Genomic DNA, 23,196 nt, shown 5'->3' on the forward strand with positions numbered 1-23,196 from the left:
GAGGAGAAATGGAGCTGGGGTCTCTTTCCAGTAGCAGTTGCCACCCACTGCCTGATCACTTTCTTCCTTAGCTGTCTGAGAGCATTCAGGAATTAACATTGTCCTTTTACCTCACCTTACCTGTCTGTAGTATTCAAATGGACCTGAAAATAGGAGCTTGATTTAAAAGCAGAAATCATTGAAATATACCAGAGAAAGGGGTCTGGGTGGGAGAAAAGAGAGAGGCTGTAAATACAGTCTGGTCAGTCACTAAATATATATGTGTGTGCATGGGGGTGGGTGTGTGTGTATGTGTGTGTGCGTGTGTATGTGTTTGAGGGCTAATCCAGGACAAAAACACACAGCTTCTGGCAAAAACACAACGGGACTTGCAGATCCTAGCCTGGGATACCTGTTGATGGATGCTGTGTAACACGTGGAGGGTGGAGGAGCTGCACCATGAGCCTCACTACAACATGTACCACACAGCATTGAATCTTTACTGTGCACGGAGGGATCACAGAACAACCTATTTCCATGGGCCTAATGTAGCTGTAAACTCTGAACAACATTTTCTGATACAAAGATTTCTAGCTTAACAAATCTCACAAGTATTTTTAGCTTCCACAAACCTGCCTACCCAGGCTGCCTTCTCAGCCAAGTCTGAAGAGTAATAAGAAATATGACTTGATGATATTAAGTCTGGTTACATGTGTCATGAGAGACCTGGGGAGCTGGAATGGCAGTGATGGCCCAAGGCAGTGAGGCTTGGGTGGTTGAGGCAGTTGCACCAGGCTGAGCCTCTGGGAATCTTAGCTACACCAAACCAAGCAATAGCTGCTGTGAATCTCTGCTTAAAGTCATTTTACTCCATTCCAAAGTAAAATTGGGGTGTTTTTTATTTCTCATCCACTTAAGGAGGTTTCACAATTCCTAGGAGAGTCTCTTGCAGTCACCATCCTTTCAGACAGCAGAGAACAGGGGAAAAACAAAGTCCTTTTCCTTGAGAGAATGTCTCTTGGCCTGCTTCTACCATAGCATGGGGAAAAAACAGGTAGAGTTTCATTTCCTAAAAATCTTCAGTATGTCAAAGCAATTACATCCTTCAGTCAATCTTATGTTTTCTGAACTTAATGCAATCACTTCCTTCAGTCTTTTTCCACAAGCCACCTTTTCTTGCAATTATTCTCTTTACTTTTCTCTGACACCACTTTAGCTACTACTTCTATAAAATTTGATGCCTATAAATAAGCAAAGTCTTTTGATTAGAAGGGCAGGATAGTTAGCCACTCTTCCCATCACAGAATAGCTGCTAGAGAAACAAGACCTGCAACATTTTGGCAGCAGTGCCAAGCCCTTGCTGACCATACATCTAATTGTTTTTTTACGATTCAGCTGCCTGGACTGAAGTTTGTTTTTCTTTTTCCCTCTTGTTATTGTAAAACTTAGCAAGGCCATTTCATAGTGGCACCTCATGTTAACAAGCACAGTTGGAGCTCTGGTTCTGCAATATCTCGTGGCTGCAGCTCCAGCACAGCAAAGCTCTTGACAGTGCCTTCTGTAAGAACAGGAAATCTGGGGAGAAGTTGGGCTGCTTGACGACACTGAGGGTCAGACATTCAGTGAATCATCAGCCAGGGCGGGGGATATCAGGGCTAAATATATATAAGCTGTGGTCAAAAGCAAAACCAGTGTGCTTGAACTGTTGTGAGTAAAGCAAAGAGCTGAAGGGTCATTTGTTATCTGGCCAGAGAGAAAAAATCCAGCCACAACATAAGAAAAGTAATTTGAAGCTCTAGCTAAATCTCTTGAAATAGGAGTTCTCATTGAGCTGTGTCACTGGGCAGTCCCAGTCCTGTGGCTTACTCTACCAACAGAACCAATAATGTTTTTGCAAGAAGAACTGTTAGAGCAAAAAATTTCATTTAATTTCAGTTTAAAACTAGCATGATAACTACACTAGGCTGTACTTTTGCAATTTACTGTGCCTGGATACAAAGGGATTTTTTTTTTTTTTGTGATATCTGTTGATGGCATGATTTACTTGAGACTGAAAGAAAAATCATTATGATGTAAATTCAAGAAGAAAATTGAACTAGTGTATCTATTACTTAGAGATTGCTGCTACCATTGTCTGTGGAGCCCCAAGGCCTCAGAGCTCTGCCATTAGCTTTCTAATAAAATATAAACCTATGAGGAAAAGCCTGTTTCATAACCATCTTAATATACTGCCTGTTTTTTTAAATGCATGCAAAAAAAAAGGTAGTTCAAAATGAACGGAGAATGGTAGTTCAAACTTGTCTGTGCTAAAATTTGAATTTAAAAGTCACAGAGCCAAGCAATTAAAAAAGACATAAGATACATGAATATGTGTAAGTAGTAGGTTTTGGTCTTAAAATTATCTAGAATTTTGCTTAAAAGTTTACTTACAGGATAGAGTCACAAAACAGTAATTTCCTTCTCGCTGGCAACCACATTGCCAGGGTTCAGAGTGATTCATATTCAATTACCCCCTGAGCTTATAACAGCTGCAATGTTTGTATTTAAGTGTTATGATCTGCCTATAAAGCTGGGTAACTGAGCTGCTTGTTAATAGAACCCTTGGAGTGAATTAGAGCAAAACAATACTGAATGACAAGTGTATATATGAGGCATACTTATTTTAAAACAATTTAATTGCAGCAGAAAGAAGGAATGTAGCCATTTTTGTTCTTTTCTCCAAAAATATAAAAATATATCCTGAAAATTCAGCTTCTAAGACACCATTCATTTTTCTCAAATATCACATAAATTAATTAATGAAATGCAATAAGAAGTTAGTTCACATCATAATGCACCCAAAGTACTGCCTTCCTGTTAAGAAATGTACAAATAAAGCTGTAGGAAGTGACAAACCTCAATTACACTTAATCACATTTCTATACTTCCACTACATACTCCACCAAATATAACTGCTCTATAACATTTGGAACTTTTGTGTTAATATTTGACAAGACTCTGACCAGGGTGTTCAGATCTAGAGTCATATTAACTGTGTCATCATTTTTACCTTGTGAATTTTCTCTTACTGTTAGATCTTTTTACCATTACTAATATTTTCCTAGTCACTAACTTACAGTGTCCTGCCCAGAATGGTGTGTACATGGCAACTACAGATCGCCACATTGGAACAGTCCCATCCTTCCATAATATTGAAAACAACACTTATTCCTCCCTCCCCCTGTAGTAATTAGGCACTGAATAATGTAAAGAAAAACAGGATGACAACATATAAACTTCAGAGGACTCTTGCATCATTTTCTAAACCACCTTTGTGCCAGCATTTAATTTTTATCCCACAACTACCAAACTTCCTTCACATAATCCTGTTCCTTTACTGATGGTCTGGGCAGCCCTACAGAGAGGTGATGAGAGAACCAGGCTCTCCAAGTGCATGCAGTGCATACACAGGACAAAATGATGGTCCCAGCTCTCAAGAGGTTACAGAACAAGGTCACACAGAGCTTGGATTCATATCTTGGGCAGACAGACATGAATCCCCATGCAGAAGCTTATGCTTGAAAGTATTGACTTTTTAAAGCTAAAGGCTAAAACACAAATGGGAGTTTAAATCATAGATATAAAAAAAATGGGGTCAAAAGAATAGGCTGGGGGAACTGATTAAAGCAGAATTTGTAGAGCATATCAAAAGCAAAGAAAGCACTTAGGCTGTCCATCTGGTTTAAGCCAAAAGTCGCTTTTATATCCCACTTCCAAAAATGGTTACTAGTGGATACGTAAAAAAAGAAAGAGTAAGATAGATACACTTTTTTTGTACAAAAGTGAGTACAGTCCTTGTATAAAAGAGGATAAATACTGTGAAAGGACATCTAGGATAAGAACCTTATCTGTAAAAATCAGTAGGAAAAAACATGTCCTGCTGGACAGAATCTGCAAAGTCCAGATGAAGGCAGAATATGGGAACCTACATATGCCCCAGCAAAGGTGACATTCGGCTTTGTGTCTCTTTAGTTGTGCTCTGTAGTCGAGAACATAATGGAAGAATGGTTTTAGGGAAAACTGGCTTTGTAGCCCCAGCTTCCAAGAGAATGCATCAATTAAATTAAAGGAGTCTGTCAGCCCATTGTCTCAGTCAGAATCTTCTGTGATTCCTCAAAGGAAAGCCAGAAAGAAGCAAAGGGAGAGTGGAAATCACAACAGAGCAGGTCATAGGATCTAAGGGAGGGAGGCAGACAAAAAGGGCAGAGAACGAGCAGCAGGCAATAGGAAGCATAAGTGGGATCCTGTAAGGAGTCTTTAAATTGAAGGTCACTAAAACCATGGGAAGAGTGGCAGGTGTCCCCAGGCCAGTTACACTCATCCAGCAGGGCAGTGGCTGAGGTCAGCCACACAGCAGAGGAAAGGCAGAAGCAAGGCAACAGAGGAGGGAAAAGAAGGGAGCTGGGGAAAAAAAAAGATTAATGAATGAAACAAAACCTGATTTTCCTTAATAAAAAGGGGGAAATATCTAAAGACCATTTGACCTAATTTTGTTTAAAGATATATCAGCAAGCGCTGATCATACGACAAGTGATTCATTAGGGCAGTTTGAAGTATAGGTACCATGACTTTCGTATGAAGATAGCCTGTGAATTGCAGTGCAGGATGGTTTTCCCACACTGCTTCAGCTTCTCTGATCAAATTGATTTTGATCTTCTCCAGCACAGTTGGATTTGAGCAGGTGAACTTTTCTCTTTTTCAAGGACAGTTTATAAAAGTGGCCTGAGTGGAGACCATGTGAGGATTCCCAGCTTTTCTGTGGATTTCAGAGCCTAAGAGCTTCACTTTGGCAGCTTACTATTTGCCTGCAAAGGCACCTGCCTCTCTCTGTGAGAAACATTCTCCCTAACCCTTAGCTGGTCTCCTGCTAATTTTCATTATTTCGCAAATAATTACATGAAAATTTAGGAAATTAGATTATAGTTTAGCATTTCAGCCCAAATCAGTGCTTATAGACTCCCAAACTAGTTAGAGAACCTTGGTTCTTTTTGACAGAAATTAGCAGAGGCCAACATTTATCAAGGGCTTTGTGTTTTTACAGCGTGCCTAGATTAGAAGTGCTGAGCCAGGTAGGAACATATTTTCTGTCACTTGATTAAGAGGGGAAAAAGAAAGGACTTGAACTACTGCAGCACAGCTATAAAAGACTCTCTTGCTGATGGAGTTCTCTGTTCTGCTCCATTTTGACTCCTTTTCACAGATAAAGCTTCCCACTGCTACTGTTGCTACTATCAAATTCATATTCAAACCCAAATGCTCCATCTCACAGCATGAAAGCTCAGTGCAATGATTCTCTGGCTTGGTGCCTCTGAAAATAACTTCACTGCACTGGTTAAAATAATCATGAAGAAGGAAGCAGAAATGAAAATTAACAGCATGAACAATTTGATTTTTTCTTTGGAAGTCTGGGAGTTAATCAACAAAGATTACTAAACTCCTGTAGAGGAGAGAGGGGTAAGAATTTGTGCTTACATAAAGACTGTTGTAATCTATCTGTATAGATATGCTCCATTAATAAGGAGGAAAATACACCTTACCATGCAATCATTTGTGGTTCAGCTCAGCTCTGCAAGCTGACACACTGGCAGTGTAAGTGTGCCAAGCCCTCACTGTTTTGTTTTGTTGACTCTGTCCTACTTGCAGCTCAACACTTCACTTCTGTGATCTAGAGAATACTTCCATGTTTGGATATGAATTCACAAGCACCTTATTACTCACCTGTGAAGAAAAGACTTGTTATGAGACATCACTTAATATATATGCAAAAAATTTCAAATGTTCTGCAACCGTAATTCGGACCAAAAGAGAGAAACTGCAGTGCAGAAACCCTCTACATACAAACTTTAAGAGCCCTGAATGCAGCCCCCAGGGATGACTGGCATGGCTGCAGGGTATCCTGGGTGCTCCCAAGGGACAGTGACCTGACCCAGGAGCTGCTCTCAGCCAGGGCCCACCAGGAGAGTGGCAACCCAGGGATGACTGCCTGATGCCAGCCCTGGGTGCCAGCCCCTCCCCAGCCCCATGGAAAAAGCCCTGAACATGACTGTAAAACTGTGCAAGTGGAACGTCTGGATTTATAGCAAAACTAGATTTTATCCACAAGTCTCCTTGTAAAATTGGAGATTATTAGTCTCATACTAAAAGGCAATATTTTACAGCAGAGCTTTCAGCAGACTATCAAGTAGATCTGTTTTCTTGCACACCCTCTGAGAGCCCTATTAGGCCCTTCCGCTCTGCAGCCCTTGCTCTTTACTACATGCTGGGCTTTTTGTTTTATTGAGGAGGTTTTTTTCAGCAGTTTTACTGCTGAAAAATATGGAAGATCTGTCATGCTGGTTTGTCACTTCATGATCCATTAAACTGCCTTCTCAAACTGAGACCTGCACTGTAGGTTTCCTCGACATCTTTCATAAAATAACATCTCACTCAGCTTATTACAGACAAATATGCAGGGGTTACATCTATTACTGGACTAACAGCAGGTAGGGTAGACTTTGGCTTTAGAAAGGTACTCAGTTGTTTAACTTTAGATCCCCAAAACAAGTGAGAAATTTCTGTCATAGTGAGAGAGAAAACCGATTTCTGGATAATGTTACAGAATTTGTCCAGTTATTTGTTTTAAAGTGCAATAAAGTTATGTATAGAAGCCAGTAAGTAACCAACAAGGAACTGATACAAATCAACAAAACAGAGAGATCTCATCTCTGTATAGGCATATTATATTTAGGCAATACACATCTCTCTCTATGTAGCTAAAGAGAGGCAGAGAGGGTTTTTACCACCATTCTTAGAGGAACTCTGGGAAGGGATAGGAGACATAATTGAGACCAGTCTCAAGAGGCTTCCATGGGGCTCCCTTGTATCAATATTTTTGGTTGAAACATACTGTGTTTGTTTTTTTTTTTTTTTCCCCTGTTACATTTCACACAGCTGAGTTAATAGAGAGAAAAGAAAAGGAAGGCTCATTTTGTCATCTCAGGAAAGAGTGAGGCTGATGGGTACATGGTCACCGTGTGTCCAGTGGTGATTGATAACTCCCACTACATTGCATTCCTTTCGCTTTGACTTTTCTCCCTGGATTGAGGGCTACAGCAGGATGCTGAGGCCAGCCTCAAATTTTGCTATGTCCCATTTTCATGAATCAATTCCAGCTTTGTATAAGGTGGAAAAAAATACCCTTTTCATGTTAAAGAACAGGTACAGAAGAGAGCAAGGCGGGGACTTACACACTCACCTCAGCATGGGGCTGCCCTGGGTCCTTCAGAGACAGCCCTGTAGTGGAACAGGAGGAGCAGGACTGCCCCGTGGGCCACACAGCAACTGCAGGAGCAAAAAACAGTGGTAGGGCTTCCTTTGGCTTTAACACCCTCGGTGCCCAACACAGTCACTCCCCCAGCTGTCTGAGGGAGGGCTGAGACTTACCCTGTGTAATGGTCACAATGGCTCTTCCTGCAGGAGCATAATCCTATATTGGCTGTGATAGTCATCAAGCTTCTAGCACCCTTCTACCTTCATTTCTCAAAGAGAAAAAACCTTTTCATGAGATAAAAAACAAAACAGTGAGATGAGGGTATGAAAGCTAAACATCCTCATGTGCTCATTCCTGAAGCAACAAAAAGCAGGGTCTCTCTCCCTCTGCCAGGGGAAGAGTAATTCTTCAACAAGATGTACAAGAGGGTCCAATACGTCTGCCGGTGATTTTTCCTTAACACACACAGCATGTTATTATTATTATTCAGTTACCCCAACTCCATTTTCATTCTGCTTAAAAGGGAAAAATGAAGATGTTAAGTTTGCATGGTATGCAAAGAAGTCAGGTATTTAAGCATCTTTAGCAGGACACTCTGCCTACACTAGGGTACAGCAGCTCGAGCTTTGCCTCATTTACAAGTTGGCAGTGATGGACTGAGCAAAGAGGAGTTTTGGTGTTGAAGAATGCTGAGACCATCTTTCCAAATGATCTCAATGTAGACCCATCATGGGCAAGTGTCAGACAGAGGCTTCCTGTCGGAGGCTAGCACCAGTACGGGTGTGCAGACCCTGACAGGAGTGTGAGAACCAGAAGTGTTGAGTAGGAGAAACCCAAAAGCTGGGAATATCTCTTTCAGCAATAAAGCACATTTTGCTGAGTAGGTGTATTGGGTCTGGCTGAGCTGGAGTTGATTTTCCCTTAGAAGCTCTCTCAGTGCTGTGCTTTGCATGGGTAGCTGGAAAGGTGTTGATAACACACCCGAGCTTTGGCTCCTGCTGAGTGGTGCTGGCACAGCCTCAGCTCTGCCTCTCCACATTACCCCACCCCATCAAGGGGCTGGGGATGGGAAAGGTCCTGGGAGGAGACACAACGAGGAGAGCTGACCCTAATTAACCAAAGCAATGTTCCATACTACAGGGCATCAGCTCAGATATGAAAGCTAAGGAAAGGAGGAGGAAAGGTTGAGTGACTTCTGTTGTTTACAATGTTTGCCTTCTGGAGCAACCACTCCACCTGCTGAAGCCCTGCTTCCTGGGAAGTGACTGAACATCTCTTGCAGATGGGAAGTAGAGAATGAACTTTTTTTTCCCTCTGCTTATGCACTCCCATACTTTCATTTTTGCCTTAGTAAACTGCCTTATCTCAATCTACGAGTTGTTTTCCATCTTATTCTTTCTCCTCTGTCCAGCTGGGAAGGGGGGTGGTGGAGTGGCTTGTTGGGCACCTGGCCCAGCCAAGGTTGGCCCATCACAGTGGGCACAACAACACATAATTGTATATGATTGACAGTCAATCATTTGTATATGCATAATTGCATATGATTGCAGTCAATCATTTTTTACTATCCAAGACCAGTCCAACTTTTTTCATGGAGGGGATTTCTAGCACCCCTCTCTAAGGTGTGTGAAGATACTTCTCTTGCATGGCAATATCCCCCAAGGATACCCCTCTAAGCTGGATGAAAGCCATTGCCCACGGCCATTGGAATGGGTGAGTAACATCAATATGTATTTGGTAAGCTAGCTCTGATATTATTGATTTAATAGGAAGTGTACTATATTTTTAGTCTTACTGTGTATTAAATAATTTTGATTAAAGCCTTTTGCCTTTTTGACCTTTTGTCCTTTTCCATTTTTGATTTTTCAATTTTTACATTGTTACCTAATCATTAACATTTAAAAAAAATAGTTCATTTTATTAATATTGAATATCTGCTTTGCCATCCTTAATCCTGCAGGATAAACTTACATAGAGGTTCTATTTCACCTATACAATTCTTTAGACATAAACTAAGAACCAAGGCTGGGGACAGGACTGGATCCAGCTGCACCTCAACTCCTGTCTGAGAAGCAGTTTAGAAAACATGATGATACATCCTGCTCCTTGGGACTCAGCAAGAGGGTCTCCCTGATAAACTTTTCCCAAAGTTCCCATTTGGTTGTGCAACAGCATCCAGTGTAAAGGCTGTGGGTAGCTGTTGTCCCAGCTCTGAAATGGCTTTACAGACCCTGAGAAGGGTGGAATGGAGGATTGCCAGTTCTGGGGAATTGCTGGGCTTTCCAAATAACCTGCAAACCTCCAGATATTCCTCTCCCTTCTCCTGCAAGGCACCAAGAATATGAAGTATAAGCACAAATTACATCACCTCTGTGGGCCCTGGGTTTCCAAATCCCCAGAATTGGGGATTAAATGAAATGTTTGAACATTCTCTACAGAGACAGGAGATATAACCCAACTGATTTTGGACACCTGACTGAATTATACAAACTATGGCCATGAACCATGTCACTCAACTCCCAAAACTGGCTCTTTCCTTTTGGGCTGTCTGAGTCCCAAATTGTCCAACACAGATGCAGGAGACTGTTTACGGGGCAGATTGCAACTCCTGCTTCAGGTCTCAGGAAAATTCAGAGTGGCTTCTTGTCATTAAAAGACATTAATTAAATCTCTCTTGTTTAATTAAAAAAAAAAAAAAGTCAGAATGTGTTATTTTTCTCCTTTGCTAATCCCAGATTGTTTACCTTGGTCTTTCTGATAACTGGCTTTTGCCGAGTGTTTTTTCCCTCACACATTATGGAGCAGAGAGAGGTAATGCTCTTCAGACAATCATTCCACTCTGCCTGCTTTCCTTCCTATAGGTGTGAAGGTTGTGTTTTCACAGCCAACACTGAGTTCACAGGCTCCTCAGCACAACCTTAACCAGAAGGGCTGGAAATGCACAATACTTCCTGTAGGAGCCTTGCCCCCCACCCCAATAAACAGAACAAGGGAAAGCATGTGTCACCTGCATTCACTCTGAAGTTCCCTCAGATTATCTCATGAGTGCATAATGCCTTCTGGTGCCTAACACCACAGCTGCACTTCAGCCAAAAATACTTCAGGGCCTTGGGTTGGTTGTCAGGTTAGTTTTGCTTAAGCCTGCCCCCACCAGTCTCCAGTGTTCTTTGCATTTTCGTGTTGAAGATTTGATTAAAAAAACAAAACCATAAAGGCAAGAAGTAGTCTTATGATCAAAGCTTGATATTAATAACCACAAAGCAAGCTATTGTTTCAGTGAAAAGCAGCGTTCTCAAGGCATAATGTATTAAACCCAAGTATGCCAACAAAGCCCTCTCTGTTCCTCTGTATCAGTTCTGAAAACTGTCTGCATTCTCTAGATGGCACTGTGACTCCTTATAATGATTAATCTAAAATGACTAACCCTGGTAAAAAAGTGCATTGCCAATTGAGTAAGAAGTCACAGCTGCCAAGTGACTATCTTCCATCCTTTATATATCAGACATGTAATAATAGCTGTGTTTATAGTGCCTATTTACTTCTTGGGTCACAGCACAAGCTTGTGCTTCATAAAATACCTCCCTCAGTGTGTTCACAATTAATAGCACACATACAGCCAGCTGGTGCTGTTTTACTCATACATTCTTTCTTAAGTACTCTGAATTATCCAATTAGAGATTTCCATCCCTACCATTCAGTTCCTGTGCTCTGGATGTAGCAGTACCTTTAGCCAGGTTGTTATGTCTGATTAGAAGCACATAACTGAAGAGTTAATCAGCTGTTCACTATTGCAGAGTATTGGTGTGATCAATCAGTGCTAGTGAATTTACTGCTAGCCATTATGTTATTTAAAGGCATGGAGAGATACATTATCCAAACTCTTAAATCAATAGACATAATATTTTTCCTGCTTCCAGACTGGAAATGAATATAATTTAAAGTTTTCAAATATAAATCAACTTTCCAATCTACATTACATTCAGAATAGCCACTTGCAGAAGCACAAGTGTAGGTGGTGGGGGATGAACAAACCAAAAGCAGGTTCACAATCACAGGGATCTTTTGTATTTTCAGAGACTGGCATTTAGTCACCTCCTGATTCATAATGATAAAAGCCTCTAATATGATTTCCTTAATGGAAAGCAGCATGATAGCTGTCATGATGAAAGATCAGCCTTAACATTTTGTATGAGCATTCTGTATATTTGGGCTGCAGTTGGATATTGTCTCTAAGAGCGCTACAGAATTAGGATGAGAGTTTTCACAAAGAAGCTTAGTCTGTTCCAACCTACTGAGAAGTCCAGTGCATTGTATAATCCTTTCTTATTTGTAATAAATACTTTAAAATAGTGGTACATGTTATCATTATGTGACCACACTACGTTTCAAAAGGAGATATAAATAAATGTTATAATGAAGGCACAACATTTGGAATAAAGTTATCAAATGAAAATGACAGAATTCTTTGTGGTCCTGTATCAAAGAGGCCTAAGCTGTTTTACCCTCAGCTCTGGGATGCAAAGGTATGCATCTTTCCTAAATTCAAGTCAAATGTTTCAGATTTGCACAAAGATGATTTCACTGCCATAAACACAAGGAGAAGCCTGAGCCAAGGCCACAGGGCCTGAGACAATCAGTTGGTTCAGTTTCTGTTCTACAGGCTGTATTCAGACCAGGTGTTAGTGATTTCTTAGCACAGCCGTCAATGAAGATGGCAAGAGGACTGGGAGAAGTAATGATCACCACTGAATTCCATTACGTCCTAGACAAATCTCTCCATGTAGCAAATTTCTTTGTAATATCCATCTCAGACCAAAGGGCATTATGGTGTAATATTGCCAATAAATAATGCTGGCTCATAATTTTATGTCTCAGATCTCAGTGGGAAAATGAGACACAACTGGAAGATATAATTAGTAAATTTGTGAATAGATGAAGTGAGGAAACTTTAAACTTCTTAAGTAGATTTTCAAGTGCTGTGTTTAATTTTCTTATATCCTCAATGTTCCTCCAAAATTATTTGCCTGTTTTCGACAATTTTCATAGCAACAAGGAACTTTGCCAGAACAGCCAAGCAGTGCCCTGCCCTCAGAAGTTGGCTTGAACATTCCCTGAGGCAAACTCGTGTTACCTGGAGCCAATGCAAGCTGGGAGAAGAGCGATGGCCATTTGGGGTCCTGTTCTGCAGGATGAAAATTATCAGGCTCCAGTGGTTGCTTGGTGCAGTGTGTACAGCTGGCAGGTTGGGACTGTGGTCCTGAACAACCTAGAGAGGAATGTTTTACATCAACAATTTTTAATGTTTTACATCTTCTGTTGTTGTTGTGTAAATGTGCTGCTATGCAAGCAGCAGCATGGTGGACATAGAAATTACAACTGACTGAGTTCTGAAGATCACAGATCCTCTCCAACAACTAGGCATCATGTCCACTTCAGCTGTCTTAGCGCTTATGGAAATGGATGGAGCAAGGCAGTCCAATAAATCAGTTTATACCTGCTTCTTGTGTCAGTGTCAACGACTGTGACCTACATTTAGCTAGAAATTTAAACTTAATGAGAAGTTAATCTGAAGTAACCTAATTTCTGTTTTGCAGAATGAATACTGTATTTTTACTGTCCATCTCCAGAGAAGAACCAAAGTGAAAGCAGTTTTTGTTAATGGAAGAGCTGTTGCATTTTTTGGTCCTATCTCCCATTCCCATATCTTCATTCAAACACAAGAGTAAAGCAACTGATGATGCACCTTACAGTAAATATGGCACTTCAAGAATTCGGCATCTCATTCATCAGTTTGTACTGTGCTCTTTGGAAATCTGAAAATCTATTGGTTTTATTTGTACCAGAAAGCTACAAGAGATGACTTGCCAGTAAGGTCTACCTGCTTCTGGTTCTCAAATGCTGTTTACTGACAGATTTAATGCCATTTTAACACTCCTGATTCCAGAACACCAACTCATATCTGTCTTCTTGTTACACTACAGAAAACAAACCCCAAGCTTGTTCTATGCCAAGATGAGAAGTATATTTTATCTAGGGAAAAGAAGTAACATTCAAAGACAATGCAAAAATCTGGCTTCCAAATCACTGGAAAACATAACAGGTCATTATGAAAGATAAAAGTTGTTTTCAGGAAGATTTGAAGGGGGGGAAGCCTTATTTCTTGTGTATCTGTGACATGAAGTTCTACTTTTGATTAAAATCCACCTGTTCAAGGGGTACAGATTTTGATTCAAAACTTATTTCAAGTGTTCAGGTTTATGATTCTTCCGTGATTTTGGCTGAAAAAACCCCAATGTAAACTCTTTTGTTTCAACTCAAAGATTTGAAAAGATATTTCTTTTCAAGGTTTGGGATTTCAGTATTTCAGGACTTTGCTCTGAGATGCAATAATGATTTAACCATTGCCCAGCTTCACAGTAAAATATATCAACTTTTAGCCAATTTTCCTGCTGGAAATTCAAATTTTTAAATGTCCTGATTTGCATGTAATTTTGTTCTTTCTTTTTCTTTGCATCTGCGTCATCCCACACCCCAAGCACAGAGACAAGGAAACAGTAAAATACCTTCTTTGAGAAGCTTCTCTGATACCTGCCAGATCTTATAAATCACTACTTGCACTTTGACTGTCCTGGAAAACTTACATAGGCTTTCCTCATGCAAAATGAGACTGTGGGTTTACACAGACAGCAGCCTTTGTGTACCATTTGGGATAGTTTGGATAGGGGTACAGTAATCCCTCCTAGCTGACAGCAGAGCATTGGCAATGTTTGCCCATGACACCTGATTAAGCATTCCTGTGCTTCTGAACTTGGGGCCTTGAATATTTTCCTCCTTTTTCTGATTGTTCAGTTTCAAGTAATTTAGATTTGTTATAATAGAATATTTGTTATTAATTCAACTATTGATTTATTTCCCTAAGGGAAAAATCCACATTTTATTCTGTTTTTTCAGGACACTCTTCATAGGCCCAGGCTGTGTAAAACTTCTTAAAATCAAGGCACTTAGTACAAGCTTTCAGCATTTTAACTTGAAATTTCCCTGGGGCTTCCCCTGGCTTTTACTTGAATCTCATTTTTCCTTTCTTTGCGTATGATGTGAAGGGATTAGTTGAGTGCAAGTAGTTACTGCCAGTCAACAGTTTTTCTTGTAGTTCCAGCGTATTTGCTGTGCCCTGAGAGTCTCAGCAAATATTCTTGGTTCTTTTTTTGTCCATGTGTCTCCTTGTTTATCTGTAAGAGGTCCTGTACAAGTACAAATCTTGATGAATGTTACTGAATCACCAATGCCTTTTGCTGCACCTCCTTCAGTTTCCTTGTTATTCAAATGCTTCTGATGCATTTTGTGTCTTGTGCTTTGTTCTACATCAACCTTTTTAAATCTCTATTGCAGGTGTTCACAGAAAAACAAGGCTCACCTTTGCTTGTTTACTCTCTTCATATAGATTTTATTCATTTGAAAGTAAACACAACAAAACACCCAAGCCATTTGCGTAATGTTTTTTCTCATATGACAGAATTAAAGGAGATTGGAATGTCCTTGTGCAAAGTCCAGCTTTTTGAAAATCTCTGCTCTCCAGTATCACTCGAAATTGTTGTGGTAACATCTTTTTTTATTAGCTGGTTGCTAGCAGCTGTCTTAGTGCTGTCTGGCATTTTGTTCCTTAAGTGTGTTTTTAGTGTTGCTGTATAGCAAGTGAGGTTGCATTTGGTGTCAGCTCCTTTGTGCTTTGGTATTTCAGACGTGAACTTCAGTCTAATGGAGGCCAAATCCAGATTACATGGGCTGACCCCGAGCTCAGTGTGGCTCTTGCTTCCTGCACTGAATATGCATGCTCCTGGCTGGCCACAGGAGTCCTGCCTGCTTTCTGGTGGAGGCCAACACTACCAGAAGCAATAATCACGTCCCAGGTGTAGCCCCCCAGGTAGGGTATGACTATTTGGCACTCTGATACAGAAGTATAAAGTCATAAATATGTATAAAGGATGTTTATTACCTTTACTTCAAGACTTCAGAGATTTGCAGAAACACAAGGAAATCCTGTTTGATCAAATATTATATCCTTAAAGAGGGAACAGTCCAAAAATGTGGTTTTTTTCTGATTTTGTACTGCTGCACAAAATACTGCTGAACTAGCGGCCAGATACTGCTTTGCTTTCTGCCCTGTTACTACAAATCATTGTATGAGAAAATATCAGCTTTGGTTGTATCAATAAATAGAGGAAAAGTCTTGTGACTGACAAATTTGACAATCTGTAATTTAGGTATAAGATCTCTACCAGTTGTAATCCAGTCATAATGTTAGTCACTGCTAAATGGAGAGGGAAATTAAATTTTCTTTTTATTCCACTGCAAGTCAGGAAGTGATCTGTAGCATTAAAATAATGGTGCAAACTCACATAAACCAAGGGACTCAAGCCCTAAAACATTTGTTCTCAGTAATTTTCTGCTGTTACAGGGTAATTATTATTTTACACTTAACAACCTTCATAATTTTAAGCCTATTACAGACAGCTACAATTGAGTGCCATGTATACACTAGTCAATCCCATACATTTTCTATTACTTAATTATAAATCTTTAGTTCTGAATAATATTTACTGTGGAGTCAAAGTATAGAACCTGTAGAATAGTATTGTTTCCAATTGCAGTAAGGATGAAAACCAAAGGCTCTGTTTAAATAGACTATTCAGATTGCAGCATATTCTGGGTGTGTTGTTCAGGGTGAAAAACAATTTTTTTTGTGTGCAGAGACAGCTTCTGTCTCAGGTTTCAAATCAAGCTCTGTTTTGTATGCAGAACCTCTTTTGTGCAATCACAGTATTTCCTTAGAGAAGTGAAAAATTATGCATCAAACTGAGGATGCTGGCTAGAAAAGCTAAAATGCTATTCTTAAACCATTTTGAGCAAATTATTTAGTGCTCATTTTGCTTTGTAGGCACAGGATTCAACAGCACATGACTGAAAATAAGGAGCTGAAATTAGGAATCTTTCTGATTTCCCAAGCTAAGCTCTACTGCTCTTTTTAAAGTGACTTCTTTATATGGTTCTTAATGCCTTTGACCTCTGTACCCCTACCAAGTATTGTAGATATGCTCTTTGTACTTAAGAATCAGACTAACACACATAACCTTGCTTGTGTAACCAAGGTCAAAATAATTCCATCTGTCAGTCTTGAATTCCATGAATTATACCACCCTCCTGCTCTGAGGCAAAGAGAAAGCTTTCAGGCAGTGTTGCTGGTTAATGAATTCAGCCCTTTACCTGTATTATACAAGGGTCATCCTGCCATACACCATTCAGGCAAAACAGTGGTTGGAAGAAGAGGCACAGCTTCTTCTTGGAAATTTCTCTGACAAGCTTGGGGCAAAAATCCAGTGCTTTTCAAGAGATTTCCTCTTTATATCAGTGTTTTAGCATGATACTTTCCTAACAGTCCTATTCTGGGGCAAGCTCCAAAAATGTATTCCCTGTTGGTGCCCTAACTTTCCCCAGCAGCCCAAATGACTTTGTGGGCTGACCATGATTATATGCTCTAGATCAGTGAGGAAGAAGTGGTGCTTTCTGGTCCAATGTGCAGCATTTACTCTTCATGTGGCCTATCAGGCTGCCCACTGCAGATAAATGCTGACTCCAGAAATAAATTCTAGTTCAGATAGAGCAAAACAGAGAAATATGGCAGAAAACCATTTCTACAACCACACAATAGTTAAGGGTTTTCAAGACCTTTACACAACTTACCCTTGCTTTTTAATAAAACATATTCAATTATAGTGCAAAAAATGCAGATTGCTGTTGGGGAATGTGCTAAGAGAAGGCAAACAGTTAAATGTCCAAGAATGGCTTGGAATTGTCCCCTATTTTTGCTGTTGGAATGGAAGTGCCAAACCATCCTCCTTCTGGCACCTTTCAGGACCAGATCTAAGTTTTGCTTATTCTTCATTATCTATGTATTGGTTGAAGGAACAGCTCAATGACAGAGATAGTGGGCAGCCTTTTGCAAAAGAAAGGGTTCCCTGACAGTTTAACTCTGCATTGCACTATGCCATTTTCCTTAAGCACACAGATTCTGCTCAAGCAATTAATGTATCAGACTAATTGCTTGAGTTTGATTTGGCCTAGGCAAGCCCAATAGTAAAATGTCCTCAATAAAGGACCATTTGTACTCTTTATTCCCTCTTTTGAGTCTCACTGTAATGGGACAACCGTTACAATTGTTGCTAAAACTCAGAGGATTAAGCCTTCAAAGAGTCTGTCATAAATGCTAAATCAGCTCAGAATGATTTACAGAAGTAAAACATTCCTCAACACTTTGAATGAAAACTTTTACAACTCGGACTTTAAAACTTCTTTTCCAAGGAAGAACAAGAAATCCAAAAGAGACAACACACAGCATTAATTAAACTGGAGATTGTATCTCTTACCTTTGATGAGCATGTGATATTTTGTTACCAATCCTCTGTAAATTCAAACATTTCAATTTTCAGAAGGAACTGCTTCCAATAAAAAAAACAGTGGCTGGGATGAATGAGGATTAGATGATTTGCACTTGTGAGTTCTCTTCTGAAGTTGTACTTTTTGCAAAACGTTGTTGTTGCAAAAGGCTGGAGAGTTTTCAGTGTGTTTAACACACCAGTACACCCCACCATCCTCCTTTGCAATATAATTACTGCAGCCATGCTGACGATCCCATTGCAAGGGTCCTGCTTACAGACAGCCCTTCTGGATTGCTAAAACCTGAAAGCAAATGAGGAGAGCTCTGTTGGCTGAGCCCTTGAATCAAAAAAAAAAACACAAGCAAAGAATCAGAGCATGGCCTTTGGTTACATGCCAGACCATGAAATGTTACTTCAACATGGACAGATCTCCTAGGTGAGTTGTGACCGAATCAGAGAGGTTCACACACAACTAAAACCATGAACATTGTAGTACTCAGATGTTTCCTTACCCCAAGAAACATCAACTACAGCTCACTGAAGTTTTTCACCCCAGTGCAAACATTTTAAAAATACAGATTTTGATCAGTAATTTTCATTGCCTGCAGCTGTAACATTCAACATCAGAATAAATGGTAACCCTTGAGAGATGGATTTGCTAATGCAGCTGGCTCATTCTATGTCTAAATGAAGCATGATCTCCCTAAGGCTAAAGGTTGTTTTAAAATTATTTACCTAAATATTGATAGTATTTACCTAAAGATTGATGGTATCCATGGGCTCATTTCATTACTTCATTACTTATTTTGTTGAGTTTTCCCATATCTGCCATCTCTTACCAGCCTCTCTAAGAATGGTTTAGCTTTACATTACCTCTGTGGTTAGCACTTTATTTTTCCACTGAGAATCCCTGCATAAGCAACTGAAAAACGTGAACTTTCTGCATAACCAATAGAGTGGTAGGACAAAAGCTAAGTCACACTTTGTGTTTATATGTGAGGTGCCACTTTTCTAACTTGGCAGCCATGTTAAACAATGGATTCACAATCTGGTTTTGAATTGTTGAACTTTTTGTAACTAAAACTCATTGGAAGAACTTATGTGTCCAGTGTGAAGGTATGGGACTGATAAACTTGTTTTACAAATATATATATATATATTTCCCTGTTGGCACTGTCTGGACTTTTGTTTGATCATTATTATGTTGATTCTAATAAAGAAATTAGTATAATTTAATGGATAGGGGCAAGCTTAACTTGCATTCTTCTTAAGCATATTTGGGCGTGTTCTTCAGTGAAAGGCCAGATTTTTAGGATTCTTACACCACAAATTTGTTTATTTATTAGTAGCAATCATTTAGGCTATTTGAAAGTTCCTGTTCAATGTGGTATATTTAAACATTGAGAACAATAGACTGAAAATACTTGAATTTTCATGGGATCTGTCATATAAAAATTATATTAGAGCTAAATAACATTTAAAAACCCAAAACCAAATCAAAAAAACCAAACCCAAAACCTGATACTGTAGTTGATTAAGAAGATTTCCGTGTTTTGTCTGAAACTTCTTTTTTAAGGAAGAGAATGATTTTAGAATGAAGGAAACATTTTGCAATGAATTGCATGCAAGTCAGGAATAAAAGATCTAGAGGTAAAATTTTCTGAATCAAAAAACAAAGGGCAAAATGAGTTCTTTAAGAGAAGTTCACTGATTAGTAGTGATGTGCTAACAGAGAAAACCCAGCAAGATGTAAAAGTGAGGTGAGGTGGTGGTAGAGACATTTTCATTTGGTAACAGTGATCCAGCTCTCAAGAAACTGGTCCAAATCTGATCATACATATACATTTATTTAGAATAATTGTCTGTGTTCTCAACACTAGCTGGATTTCCATGTCTAGAAGGTCTTGCCTTTGAAATTTATCAGCATTTAAGACTGAGAATTTAACTGCATAGTTGCAATGTGCTGTTCTGTACATTAACATTCCCCTGTCTGTTAAATAAATATTTAAAGCCTGTGAGGAAGGCTCATAACTAACTGTGGTTTTATGTAGCTACTTTGGTGGTTTCTAAAGAGTAAAGCAGGGCTTGACAGTGACACATCAGTGTTTCTCTCTGGCAAGTTCTGCTGCTTTATTTGCAGTAAACAGGTTCTTGACAGCTGAGAATTGCTCTGAATGTATTCAGTTGAGTGCTCAAATGCATCCTTACCTTTAACTATGCAAATATCCCTGCTGAGTTCAATAGGTGCACATAAGACAAAATATATGCTACTCAGTGCTTTGGTGAATCATGACCAGAATGCACAAAACCTGCAGGATTGCATCACACAGGGCTTATTTCCACTGTCCTTGATACTTATGCTGAAATTTATGGGGATATCACTTTTAAGGCCAATACAGGCTGGAAAGCATAACAGCTTGGTCTATGAAAATAAGCAATTTACATTTTCAGAGTGCATATTGCATGTTTGACACTAGGAATCATACCCTAGTGGGATTTTACAGTCCAGAACAAGAATCTCAGACAGAAATGTACTTTTAAATGCAGAAGGATACTCTTCTTTCCAATTGGAACTTGTTTTGTTCTCTTGGTGATCTTTACAGAACTAGCATATTTAGAGAACTTCTTTTACTTGACAAAAAAAAAAAAATAGCCATTTGTTTGATAAGATCATCTATTGCAGGTCCTATATAGTTATAGAACTTTGACAGAATTAATTTTGCTATTCAGTCAAAATTATAGACTCTTTCTTCTGGTACTCACAATTTTAAACCCCTGAAGAATACCACAGTGGCTAGAAACCTGCTAAAGTAGTGACAAAACCAGCCAGTGAATCAAACTGAAAATAATTTTAGACTGTTGCCACATGAAAAACACATAGGGCTAAAAGCCGGACCTTGACATGGCCAGGCTCATGGAGCCCGTTTCCATAGCTGGAACAAGCACGTTCCCCACAAACAGCCTATCTCTGGATCCATGAGATTCAATAAATAGCAAATCAATCCACATGGCTACAATCTAGGATGGGCCTTACTCTGAAGTACTTTTTATGGCTCTATTTGGAAGACAAAAACATTATTACAATTACCTCACTGATGTGAAATGCTTTCACACGTGCAACTATTTGCGGAGCCATTTCTATTGGCACAAGTGGGTGTCAGGATATACTTTTGTACTCAGTAGTAGGATAACAATATCCTTCAGAAACTCTGCAAAATCAAAGGAGAGATTTTTTTGGTTCAATTTTCCAATACTTTTTCATCCCTTACATGCCCTGGGGGCCTCTACTGCTTACACATTACCTTTCCTTTTCTGGGCTTTTGCAGGAGTACAGAAGAGAAATTTATCTGTTAGGGCAGATGGGAGGAGGCTGAGCAATATTTAGGCAGGAAAGAGTAGAGGTGAAATTAGAGGAGGGATAAATCAGAGTCTTCTTCCCTGTAGCATTCACAGAGTTACTCCAAACTCTTCAAACAGCCCAGTCTACCTATATTTTAGAATTTCCTTTCAATCAAAGGTAGAATAACTAAAAAAATCTAAAATCTTCCCCCATTTTCTCATATACTCAGAGATCCTGCTGTATGAGGTACAGCAGGGTGAAACTTTGGTGTTTGTTAGCACAGGAGTGAGCAGAAAGCTATTCTGTATTTCATTTTCTATCTCTAATACAGCGGTGCTGGCTCATTGCTGTATCATAAGAACATTATGCCTATATATCCACTTTTACACCTGGATACTGCAGTGAAAACAGACCAAGGATAGACCTTGTTACATGTAAAACTGTAGTACCTGGGGGATAACCTGCTCCCTTCATGGACTGCAAGCTCTCCTTTTTACTCAGTCAGAATGGCAGCTGCTGGCACATTCCTGAACCATCTCCATCAAGGGTGGATCCATCGACTGAAGATTCTCCTGAGCAGCTGGGCTGCCTGCTGTAGGCAGGCAGTGCTCTAAGTCCACCCCAGATTGCTCCTTCATCTCCTTGATTTGGGGAAACGTGGGATGTATTAATCTCCAACTGACTGTGTCTTACTTGTTCCTACCTCCTCCGCCCCTCCAAATTGTCTTCCTACTTAATATGCATACAAAATTACAGTGAATTGATTTCATCTGAATTTGAAATAATCTCTGCATTAGCTTTGCTTTTTAAAACCCTTCATTCTCAACTACACCTTTTATGACCCAATTCTGAGTCTGAGACTCTGGTTTTGTTGGTTTTTTTTTTTTTTTTTTTTTTTTTTTTTTTTTTTTTTTGTAAAAGGAAAGACTGGTGGTTTTTTTGTAAAAACAGCTGCAATAATGATACATTTATATTCTGAGGATGAGGCACATTTAAACTTCCAGAATTCCTGCGCAACTGTATTTGTCCCAATTATGCAAAAATCTCATGTTCTTAACCAGACATTCAGTTCCGTAATAGAAATCTCTAATTTGCAACACTTCCATAGTTTCACGTGCCAAAACAAGGCTTCTTGTTGTCTTTGGAGTCCATTTAATGAGCTTGGCTTTTGGTCTGTCTACCTCTGAAGTTGAATGTAAGAGTGTCTCTTTCAGGTCACAGCTTGTGGTTCTGCTTAGTGAACCTCCAGCTATTTCAAAAAGCCTTAATAACTGTTGAGAATTTTGATCATTTTCATCCATATTTTATAGACTGTTGAACTGCTACCCCTTCCCATCTGCTATTTACTTTCCTCTAGTTCAGGTGAGCATTGTTATTCCATGTAGGAATAATGCAGTATGATGGAGGAATCCAAACTCTAGAAATAATCAAAGTAAATGGTTTACTGATTACCAGTGGGATGCAGATTCCTTCTCACCATCTGGGAAAATAAATAGTAATTTTTTTTTTCCCCAGGACATGTGCAATATAAGAGAAAATGCACAGTTTTATGGGTCACAGGAAATGTTAATCAGTCCTTGAAACATCAAATATTGGCTGCCTTCAGACACAGCACTCCAGTAATTAAAAACTTGGTTTATCAGTTCAAAAGGTAAAATAGCATCACAAGCAACTTCTACTGTACAACTGCATACTCTATCCCTGCTGCTATGACAGGCCATACTTTTTCTGGGAAGCCATTTTAGAGCTGAAGCAAATAAAAGGAGTTTACCTCAATCTGAATTCTTTGTCCCAAATATTTTAAAAATTACATTTACATTGTGGTTCTCTGTTGGTGTTGTGTCATTTTTTCCTAACACCAAGAATAAAACACATCCTGATTTAATCATGGGAGTCCATGAGCTGGGTGGGATTCTTGGTGTAGCTCTGCAGCTCTTATGCTTCAGGCCATTCAGCAAGGCAATTTCTGTAAGCTTCAAGTACTCACCAAAGGTATTGTTTATAGGCCATCAATTCAGTTCCATCATCACATCTAAAATTATAGTTACAAATTGTTTTCCAAATGTCATGTGTGTGAGCTTTTAATTTAGACTGAATGCCTGACTCTATTTCACCAGCTTGTTTTTCAGAAAAAGAAACAGAAGCAGAACCTTCTG

General features: G+C 39.4%; 1 protein-coding gene across 2 annotated transcripts in view; it reads right to left on the reverse strand.

The window, feature by feature from the left end:
• The window catches only part of SH2D1B (SH2 domain containing 1B), a 44,195-nt gene that overhangs the window by 11,244 nt on the left and 9,755 nt on the right, over positions 1–23,196 (reverse strand). Inside the window, exons 2-3 of one of the 2 annotated variants that reach the window (XM_083854499.1) lie at positions 12,399–12,533; positions 7,441–7,551 (exon numbers count right to left, since the gene is read on the reverse strand). In XM_083854499.1, coding sequence (XP_083710625.1) covers positions 7,441–7,505 — 65 coding nt within the window. In that variant the 5' untranslated portion in view covers positions 7,506–7,551; positions 12,399–12,533. Of the gene's footprint in view, positions 1–7,252; positions 7,339–7,440; positions 7,552–12,398; positions 12,534–23,196 lie in introns of those variants that run through there. The other variant, XM_083854500.1, reaches the window with a different exon arrangement.

The sequence above is a fragment of the Zosterops lateralis genome (genome assembly GCF_965231275.1).
Source record: "Zosterops lateralis genome assembly, chromosome: 2".
Taxonomy (NCBI): domain Eukaryota; kingdom Metazoa; phylum Chordata; class Aves; order Passeriformes; family Zosteropidae; genus Zosterops; species Zosterops lateralis.